The sequence below is a fragment of the Lathyrus oleraceus genome, chromosome 6, assembly GCF_024323335.1.
Source record: "Lathyrus oleraceus cultivar Zhongwan6 chromosome 6, CAAS_Psat_ZW6_1.0, whole genome shotgun sequence".
NCBI lineage: Eukaryota > Viridiplantae > Streptophyta > Magnoliopsida > Fabales > Fabaceae > Lathyrus > Lathyrus oleraceus.
The window spans coordinates 477,548,927-477,560,332 of NC_066584.1; the positions used below are offsets into that span (position 1 = coordinate 477,548,927).

At 43.0% G+C, this 11,406-nt stretch overlaps 1 protein-coding gene across 1 annotated transcript; it reads left to right on the top strand.

The window, feature by feature from the left end:
• Positions 1-9,862: 9,862 nt before the first annotated feature.
• On the top strand, positions 9,863-10,850 carry LOC127097047 (endonuclease 4-like). Its single transcript, XM_051035560.1, has one exon. The coding sequence runs from the start codon at positions 9,921-9,923 to the stop codon at positions 10,821-10,823; it is 903 nt and encodes a 300-aa protein (XP_050891517.1). The 5' UTR covers positions 9,863-9,920; the 3' UTR covers positions 10,824-10,850.
• The last annotated feature ends 556 nt before the right edge of the window (positions 10,851-11,406 follow it).

The window sequence follows — 11,406 nt, forward strand, 5'->3', positions numbered from 1 at the left end:
TGCAAAGCTTTTAAGCACGTAGTTCAGGACCTCATAGATTCAAAGGCCATCAACCTTGCACCATCTCCTAATGTCGTCAACAATCCCATGCCACAGCATGGTGGTGCAAACGTGAATATGCTGGAAGAAGAAGCCAAGTCCATTAAGGATGTGTTGAAGTTGAAGACTCCGTTGTTGGAAATTAAGGAATGCTTGCTGAAGGTCGACGTTTTCCCCGGTTGTGGGAAAGGTTGTTTGGATTGTGTAACACCCCGATAAAAATAAGATAATTATTTAATTTAAGTTAATATTATATTTATTAATTTAATTAAATAATTGGAATTTTTGGATTATTATTATTATTATTTTTATTGGAATAATAATTATTGGAAAATATATAAGTTGGAAATAAGGAAAAAAAAGTTCCATTTGGGTAAAAAGAGTTTTCACGTGAAAACAGAGAAGCGGCTCAAAAAGAGGAAAAGGGCAAAGAGGCAGAGCAAGAGGAAGAAGGTTGGAGAAGAGAAAAGCTTGAAGCTTAAAGATTCGCCGGATTAACTCAGGTAAGGGGGTTTATCGTCGTTTAATGGGTATTATGGTTTAACATGTAATGGGTAGTGATAAACCGTTGAATTGACCCTAATTGGGATGTCGAATGCTGAAAAATTGTGTTGGATAAGTTGTGTTAAAGCTGTAATTGAATCTGTATTTGTGTGAGTTGTGATTTCCCGAACGTATAGCTTTTTACGGAATCGGAATCGGAGGTCCGGAAGTCCTCCAACGGCGGAAAATGCGGAGAATTCTGCATTCTGCTTCGTGTTAGCGCAGGAACAGATTTCTGTCTTGCGTTAACCGGTTAACCCAGGGTGTTAACCGGTTAACACTGTTATGAATTGTGAAAAATTGCTGTTTTGTCTGCGTTAACCGGTTAACCCAGGGTGTTAACCGGTTAACACTGTTGTGATTTCTGAGAAATTGCTGTTCTGTCTGCGTTAACCGGTTAACCCAGGGCGTTAACCGGTTAACACTGTTAAGTTTTGCCAGGAAGCGTGTTTTGGTCTGCGTTAACCGGTTAACCCAGGGCGTTAACCGGTTAACACTGTTGAAAAGTGGGAAAATTGGTATTTAAATGTTGTGTACATATTTGATGGTTGGCCTATATCGGTATGTGATATAGTAGGGATCATTTCCCATTGTTTTGAGTAGTATAGGTATTAGTAGAGGGTGCTAATACTGTGATTGACTTATTTGACATGACATGATATGATTATGTGATAAATATGCTGATGATGTGTGAAAATATGCATAATGTTGCGAATGTATATATATATTGTATGTAATTGTGGATGGACTGTTTTATGGCTTAGAGTGTGAGCATATGTCCATTGTGGATTGTGGTTGATGTTTGCATGACTAAGTGATTTAGCTTGCATATTGTGGCCTTTATGGTGGTAGCTAATTCCCATGGTGAGGAATTAGTGAGTAAATCATTGTGGATTGTTGTTGATGTTTGCATGCTAGGTGATTAGCGTGCATAGCATGGCCCTTGGGGTGGTAGCTAATTCCCGTGGTGAGGAATTAGTGAGTGAGTCACTAGGTCTCAAATGAGTGGGACTAGTGGGCTTGGTAGCCGTATCTGGATTTGATCGGTGAGGTGAACTATATGTTCACGAATAGTCGGTACCGCATGCATGGAGTCTCATTGCATAATGTATGTATGGCGTATGATATGAATGGATGTATTCCAGTATTATACGTGTGTTGTGTGTTGTGTGTTGTGTTGATGCTGAGTATGATTGCGTTGATATTGTCGTTGCTGAATGTGTAATCTGAATTGGGTGATGAAATGTGTTAAATTACTTAGCATTTCATGATATGCTATAATGCTTTTTATATCGATTGAGGAACTCACCCTTACAACTATTTTTCAGGTAACGAGCAGTGATGAGTAGGAGCTAGTACTTGAAGTCTAGTGTAGTTCCTTAGTGGGTCATGCTCTGGTAGATGTAACATCGGGATGGGACGTTTTAAATGTTTTGTTGTTGGTTGTGAACCAGTTTACATGTAATATGCTACATGTTTTGCATGATTGATTTAATCTCTATCCGCTGCGTATTGTGCAAATGCTTTATGTTTTGAATTAATAAAAGAGCATGACAGTTATTATGGTGAATGGTGTGAAATGATTGTGTGACACCCTTAATTGCATAATTACTATGATTGATATATTGCTATTTTAATTAAATATTTGGGGTATTTTAGAAGGGTGTTACAGATTGCGCTACACAGGGTAAGGATTGCTTGAAGCTGCAGCAGGGTATCCAGGTCTTGCTTGACAATGGTACCCTCCAAGTTGAAGACTTGTCTGTCAAAGAGTTTGCTGAAGGGGTAGTTGAAGAGGTGTTTGAAGATGCTGTTGAAGAATACACAGATGTTATTCCTGCTGATTGTGTATTTCCCATTGATGTATTTAATTTTTCAAATGTTGTTGCTGATATACCAAACAATGTGTCTGATTTTGATGTAACTGAACTTGATTCCGGTGTTCCGGATGTTTTTGTTTCAATGAATGAGATTCCTGAGTATGACTATGATGTCGCTACTATCACCATCTTTTACCCGACTAATCAGATTAGTGTGCCAGAAGCACAACCAGTGCCACCAGTGCGACCGGCCGCTATGACAATCACAACCCCTGGTCCTTTACCTTTCACAAGCGATAGGGCCATTCCTTGGCATTATGGGGGGAGTGTATACACGCACGATCATGGGGTGGAACAACCATTGAAGGTAGAAGAGGGTCAGAAGTCTGAACTCGAAGTTGAAGGTCTCGCAGTGGACAATGTTGGTGGAATCGGGCGATTCACCAGGAGTGGCAGGCTATTCTCGCCGCCTGTTACCCAAAATAATAGTGTTGATGCCGCGGCTAAGGCCAAAGGCAAACAAGTTGTGAATGAGGGTACCTCTGCACCCCAGGCTGGCTCAGAGCCTACTTTCTCGAATGATGTGGACGAGCTCTTAAGAATCATAAAGAAAAGCGACTACAAAGTAGTCGATCAGTTGATTCAGACGCCGTCTAAGATATCCATTCTCTCACTCATGTTGTGTTCAGAGGCACACAGGGAGGAACTTCTGAAGATCCTTAATGCTGCATATGTGCCTCAGGAGATCTCAGTAAACCAACTAGAAGGGATCATTGCAAATGTTCATGCAAGCAACGGGTTGGGTTTTACTGATTCTGACTTAACACCAGCTGGACGCAACCATAACAAAGCTTCGCATATCTCAATGGAATGCAAAGACACCGTGTTATCTCATGTTCTGGTGGATACAGGTTCCTCTCTCAATGTGCTACCCAAGAGAGCCCTATCAAGGTTAGAAGTAGAAGGTTTGATCTTGAAACCTTCCGATCTCATGGTGAGAGCCTTCGATGGTTCTAAGAGGTCGGTGTTTGGAGAGGTAGAATTGCCAATTCAGATTGGATCACAAACCTTCAACACCGTATTCTATGTGATGGATATCAGTCCCTCGTACAGTTGCCTTCTGGGTCGTCCTTGGATCCACAATGCTGGGGCAGTCTCCTCAACACTGCATCAGAAGATCAAGTTCCCAATCAATGGAAGAATTGTCACCGTCTGTGGTGAGGAGGACATTCTGATAAGTAACCTGTCTACCTTCAAGTACGTAGAGGTAGAAGGTGAAATTCATGAGACTCTCTGTCAGGCCTTTGAGTCAGTTCAGATCAAGGATGCAGCTCCGGTGGAAGGGGTTAAAGCAGGAGCCCCTATCTCATCCTTCAAGCAAGCGCAAGCCTTGGTGGATTCAGGTATTGCTCCCGGTTGGGGACGTCTGTTGGAGTTACCAATGAAAGACGACAAGTTCGGGATTGGGTATCAACCAGCACTGACTTCTACAACTTCAGCACTTCAGACTCGTCAGGGGCCGATTACTTTCTCTAGTGCTGGCGTCATCCAATATGGCCAGATCTCTGCGATCAACGATGAAAATGGAGATAGTGATTGCGACATCGACAACTGGGTGCGTCCGAGGATCCCTGGTGAAGTCATCAACAATTGGTCTTCCGAGGAAATTGTCCAAGTCACTCTTCTAGAGGAGTAATTTTTCTTTGTTTATTCATGCATGTCCAAGTCTTACGTTCCGCCCAGGGCGTAATGACTCATTGTAGGGCTCATCTATGTGAATACCTGCATTGTTTATCATAAATGAAGGACGTCTTTTGCATTCAAAATCTTGTTCACTGTTTTTCTATTTTTACAATTTTCAAAATTTCAAAAGAATAAAAATATTTGGCAATGTTTTGTTTAGTTTTCACTCACTGTTCACACTCATAAGCACATACCATCACTCATGCAGATGCACATCACCGGATCCTATTGATAACAGTTCTGCTATGGCTCGCTTCGACTTCGAAAATCCAATCTTCCAAGCTGAAGAAGAGGGTGATGAAGACTGCGAACTCCCTGAAGAACTTGCCAGGATGTTAAAGCAAGAGGAAAGGGTCATTCAACCGCATCAAGAGTCTACTGAAGTGATTAATCTCGGCACCGAGGACGCCAAGAGAGAAATCAAGATAGGGGCTGCTTTGGAAGATGATGTAAAGAAGGGGTTGATTGAATTGCTGCAAGAGTATGTTGACGTCTTCGCTTGGTCTTATCAGGACATGCCAGGGCTTGACACAGACATTGTGGTACACCGTTTGCCTCTCAAAGAGGATTGTCCTCCAGTCAAGCAGAAGCTCAGAAGAACAAGACCAGAGATGGCTGTCAAGATAAAGGAAGAAGTGCAAAAACAGTTGGATGCAGGGTTTCTAGCAGTTACCAATTATCCGCCATGGGTTGCAAATATCGTTCCAGTACCTAAGAAGGATGGAAAGGTACGGATGTGTGTTGACTACCGGGATTTGAACAGAGCTAGCCCTAAAGATGATTTCCCATTACCTCACATCGACGTTTTGGTGGATAACACAGCTCAGTTCTCGGTATTCTCCTTCATGGATGGATTTTCTGGCTATAACCAAATCAAGATGGCACCAGAAGACATGGAGAAGACAACTTTCATAACCCCGTGGGGCACCTTCTGCTACAAGGTGATGCCGTTTGGTCTGAAAAACGCTGGGGCAACATATCAACGAGCTATGGTGACTCTATTCCATGATATGATTCATCATGAAATCGAGGTTTATGTGGACGATATGATTGCCAAATCTCAGACAGAAGAAGAACATCTGGTAAATCTGCAGAAGCTGTTTGAGCGGTTAAGGAAATTCAAGCTGAGGCTTAATCCGAACAAGTGCACTTTCGGGGTGAGATCTAGGAAGCTACTGCGTTTTATTGTTAGTGGAAAAGGGATTGAGGTGGATCCTGACAAGGTAAAAGCGATACAAGAAATGCCTGAGCCAAGAACAGAGAAGCAAGTCCGTGGTTTCTTAGGAAGGTTGAACTACATTGCAAGGTTCATCTCTCACCTAACAGCCACGTGTGAGCCAATTTTCAAATTGTTGAGGAAAGATCAGGCTATCAGGTGGAACGACGATTGTCAAAGGGCTTTTGAAAAGATAAAAGAGTATTTGCAGAATCCTCCTATCCTTATGCCTCCAGTCTCAGGGAGACCGCTGATTATGTACTTGACAGTACTTGACAATTCTATGGGTTGTGTTCTCGGTCAACACGACGAGACAGGCAGGAAAGAACATGCCATCTACTACTTGAGTAAGAAGTTCACAGATTGCGAGTCGAGATACTCAATGCTTGAGAAGACATGTTGTGCACTTGCATGGGCTGCTAAGCGATTGAGACAATATATGCTGACTCACACAACTTTACTGATCTCCAAAATGGATCCAGTCAAGTACATATTTAAGAAGCCAGCTCTCACCGGAAGGGTTGCTCGTTGGCAAATGGTACTGACAGAGTACGACATCCAGTATACATCCCAGAAAGCCATCAAAGGGAGTATTCTGTCAAACATTCTTGCTCAGCAGCCGATTGATGATTACGAGCCGATGAAGTTTGATTTTCCCGATGAAGACATCATGTTCCTCAAGATGAAAGACTGTGAAGAGCCAGTTGTTGAGGAGGGACCTGATCCAGATGAAAAGTGGACTTTAATGTTTGATGGGGCCGTCAATGCCAGAGGAAGTGGAATTGGTGCTGTCATTACAACTCCGAAAGGTGCCCACATGCCTTTCACCGCTCGTCTGACTTTCGAGTGCACCAATAATGAAGCTGAGTACGAGGCCTGTATCTTGGGTATCGAGCAAGCCATTGATTTGAGAATTAAGACTCTGGACATCTTCGGAGATTCAGCTCTGGTGATCAATCAAGTGAATGGTGATTGGAATACTCTCCAGCCCACTCTGGTCCCCTACAGAGATTACACGAGAAGACTGTTGACTTTCTTCACAACAGTAAAGCTGTATCATATACCTCGTGATGAGAACCAGATGGCAGATGCTCTTGCTACTCTATCCTCCATGATCAAGGTGGTTCGGTGGAACCATGCTCCTAGGATCGATGTTATGCGCCTCGATAGGGCCGCGTATGTGTTTGCCGCTGAACTAATGGTCGATGACAAGCCCTGGTATCACGATATCAAGTGCTTTCTGAAGAATCAAGAGTACCCTGCAGGGGCATCCAACAATGACAGAAAGACTTTGAGAAGATTGGCAGGCAGTTTCTTCTTGAACAAAGACGATGTGCTGTACAAGAGGAACTTCGACATGGTTTTGCTCAGATGCATGGACAAACACGAGGCGGACATGTTAATGCAGGAAGTTCATGAAGGTTCCTTCGGTACTCATGCCGGCGGACATGCAATGGCTAAGAAATTGTTAAGGGCGGGTTATTACTAGATGACCATGGAATCAGATTGTTTCAAGTATGCTCGGAAGTGCCATAAATGCCAGATTTATGCTGATAAGGTGCATGTACCGCCGAATCCTCTGAATGTGATGTCTTCGCCGTGGCCGTTTGCAATGTGGGGCATTGACATGATTGGAAAGATTGAGCCGACTGCTTCCAATGGGCATCGCTTCATCCTTGTTGCCATCGACTATTTCACCAAGTGGGTCGAAGCAGCGTCGTTCGCGAATGTCACCAGACATGTGGTTGCCCGTTTCATCAAGAAAGAAATCATTTGTCGCTATGGGATTCCCGAAAGAATCATTACTGATAATGGTTCCAATCTCAATAACAAAATGATGAGGGAGTTGTGCCAGAACTTCAACATTCAGCATCACAATTCTTCCCCCTATCGTCCTAAGATGAACGGTGCTGTTGAGGCAGCAAATAAGAACATAAAGAAGATTGTGCAGAAGATGGTCGTTACGTACAGAGATTGGCACGAAATGCTACCCTTCGCCTTGCATGGGTACCGCACTTCAGTACGTACGTCGACCGGGGCGACCCCTTACTCCCTGGTGTATGGTATGGAAGCAGTTCTACCTGTTGAAGTGGAGATTCCTTCTCTAAGAGTCCTGTTGGATGTCAAGCTAGATGAAGCTGAATGGATTCGGACAAGGTTCAATGAGTTGAGTCTTATCGAAGAGAAGCGAATGGCAGCCATTTGTCATGGGCAGTTGTATCAGAGTCGGATGAAGAGAGCCTTTGACCAGAAAGTGCGCCCTCGATGTTTCCAAGTCGGAGATTTGGTGTTGAAAAGGATCCTTCCTCCTCAGACGGATCACAGGGGCAAGTGGACTCCTAACTATGAGGGACCGTATATCGTCACCAAGGTTTTCGATGGTGGGGCCTTAATGCTTGCAACGATGGATGGTGAAGATTTCACTTCCCCGGTAAACTCAGACGCAGTTAAAAAATACTTCGCATAAAATAGACCCGCTGGACAGTAAAAAGAATAGTCCAGGCAAAAATGGGCATCCTGACGAACCAAGAAAATGAAAAGGTTCGGGCAAAAATTAGGGATTTAAAAATGAAAAGATCGTACACCCGGTAAGTTGAAAACCTGAGAAGGTAACTTAGGCAAAAATGGGTATCCCGGTGGATTGAAAACCCGAAAGGGCGATCCAGACAAAAGTTGGGGATTAAGCGAATGACTGCGTTCTGAGTAGTTCTGAATCTCATCTCATGTCGATGACTGGAAACTTTCAAAAGGAAGAAAACAATCTAATCACCTTTTCAGAAGGCTGATCATCTGGAAGATCTTGAAGACGGGCAAGTCATAGCAGAATTGGAACCCAATAGAAATCCATTTCACATTGCCATTAGATTAATTCTTGTTTTGCGATTACCTCTTTCCAGGGATTGCTTCCTGATGTAAACGCCTATTTAGAGGCCATTCAATCAATAAAATCATGTTATTCAGTACATCTCTGTGTTCATTTTCATTTTACTGTTTTGTTTGCAAAAATGACGTCCGAATTTTTGATAAACATTGCATCATGAAACATAAGAGCTTTACAGGTACATGCTCAATGAACATTTAAAATTGCTGTAAATTTTAAGTACTTTGAATCGTCTATTCAGAACAGGTACACTTGGGGCATTTCCTTAAGATTCCAGCAGGTTCTCACTATGGTGCTTCCCCAAGCATGTGATTCAGACTATACACTCCCCAATAGAGTTGACAGTGCCAGACTATATATCCCCAGCGGAGTTGACAGTGTCAGACTGTATCTTCCCAGCAGAAGCATCTACTCCTCAGAGTTCGATGCCAGATCGATGATCTCTTTCCTTGAAACATAATCTCGGTACCGTATCGGTGTTTCCCCCCCCCCCCCTGCTGAGTCATCTCTCGTAGATTATGGTTGCCATAACCACTATCGCTTTCCCCAACAACAGGTTTTCAGCGCCGTTCTCTCCCCAGTCAGAGTCTCGGAATCTCGTCATTGCTAGAACACCGTGTGGCGGGTCATTTCCCCACATAGTCCTTTGCGTTGTGCATCTCCAGCAGCCTTGCCAGGGTCCAGAAGATTGTGATCATTTCCCCAACAGGATTCCTTGCTTCGGCTTGGCATCCTCCCCAGCATTTCGCATCCCTGCATGTAGAATCATATTGCATTGCATCCTCCCAAATCGCGTAGCATTTCCATTTTCATGGAGCATTACACCATTGAAAAATTCAAACATACGCATGTAAGCATGAAACATTCTCGGTATCCCCAATGATAAGCCAGAAGTTGCTTCCAGTATTCAGACTGAAGGTTGTTCTTGACTTATTATCCCCGGCGTAGGTCGTTGGCCCACGTGCCGCCTCAATTATCATTTTCCCTATTTCTGCCGAGGCTGACAGGCATGAAGTTTCCGGTATCCAGACCGAAGTGGCATTCAGGCCAGTTTCCGATTTTCAGATCGAAGAAGTTTCCGACGATCAGGTCGAAGTACTTGTGGCATTCAGGCCAGTTTCCGATATTCAGATCGAAGAAGTTTCCGACATTCAGGTCGATGCAACTTGTGGCATTCAGGCCAGTTTCCAGTATCCAGACCGAAGTGGCATTCAGGCCAGTTTCCGATATTCAGATCGAAGAAGTTTCCGACATTCAGGTCGATGCAACTTGTGGCATTCAGGCCAGTTTCCGGTATCCAGACCGAAGTGGCATTCAGGCCAGTTTTTCCGATATTCAGATCGAAGAAGTTTCCGACGATCAAGTCGAAGTACTTGTGGCATTCAGGCCAATTTTCCGATTTTCAGATCGAAGTGGTGTTCAGACCAGATTTCCGGTGATCAGACCAACATTGATACTCTCATATTCTGATGCTTAGTGTTCAGACTAATGTGCGGCGTTCAGGCCATGGGTATTCCTGTGTTACCATTTATTTTGGTATCCAGATCAACTTTCTGTTTCGGTACTCAGGCCGATTTTCACCGTACCAGACAGATTCTTCTTTGAGCTCTTTCTATTTGGAGAATGAAAAGAATGGTACTCCTATGAACCGTGCAATATTTATGGAAACACAATCTCGATGATTTCTTCTATGTCTATCGGTAGTGATGATCGATTGATAGCACTCTTAGTTCTGTTACTGATACCAACAGTTCTTGGTTGGGGAAAAGAGGGACACTATGTGGTTTGTAAAATTACACAGGAGTATCTTAGTGAAGATGCTCTTTTTGCAGTGAAACAACTGCTTCCAGATTCTGCTCATGGCGATCTTGCTGCACTTTGCTCTTGGCCTGATGAAATTCGCTTCCATTATCATTGGAGTAGTGCTTTGCATTATGCTGATACACCTGATTTCTTGTGTAATTATCAATACTGCAGAGATTGTCATGATTCTTATGGACGAAAGCATAGGTGTGTTACTGGAGTAATTCACAATTATACGATGCAATTAAAATTAGCTTATGCGGATGCTTCATCTAAATTTAACTATAATTTGACAGAGGCACTTTTGTTCTTGTCACATTTTGTTGGGGATGTACATCAGCCCCTACATGTTGGTTTTACCGGAGACCTAGGTGGAAACTCGATAACAGTTCGTTGGTACAGGAGGAAAACAAATCTTCATCATGTATGGGATAACATGATTATTGAGTCTGCTCTGAAAATGTTCTATGGCTCAGATCTTTCAACTATGATACAGGCTATTCAACGGAATATTACTGATATTTGGTCAAATGATGTATCTATTTGGGAACATTGTGCATACAACTACACAGCATGTCCAGATTGGTATGCTTCTGAGAGCGTTAGCTTGGCATGCAAGTTTGCGTATAGGAATGCTACACCGGGAAGCACTTTAAAAGATGAGTACTTCCTTTCTCGACTGCCTATTGTGGAGAAAAGGTTGGCTCAAGGTGGTGTGCGACTCGCAGCTATTCTCAACCGCATTTTTACTTCCAAGACTGGAATAGCTCAAGCTTGAAACAAATTCAGTACATATTATGATTAAAAAAAACACACGGTAATTATTGATATAATTCGCTTACAAAGCCAAAAGCTAACCACTTACAAAAGTAATTATGTTACTGTTTGAAGAACAAGTTAAAAAAATCAACAAAAGGCAATAAAGGCACATGAGCGCTCAAGGGCTCAAATGATGACTTTCACGGTTGTTTCGTCGCCGCCAACACATATTCTTGGCTCCACAAGGGCGCCCTTTCTCGCAAGCACTGATCTCTGCAAAGTTGAACAAGAGAACAAGTTGCTAAGGGTTAGAAAAGATCATCTTGAATGTGCAGATGAACATGATTTGAATGGAAATTCTACAGCTGCCTATGAATGCAACCAGAAGGTTGTTGATGTTTTTACCTGTGATGGCGTGAGAACTAATTCAGTCGACCATCCGACATGTTTTAGTCTTACTTTAGACAGCAGTCCTGGATAAGTGAATGCAGCTTTTACAAACAACACGTAATGCTCAACCGAATGCGAGAACTTCAAAGGCAACGTTCGTGGAGAGAAGCAGATGTTGCAAGAACAATACAAGTATACATTAAGGGACCGGT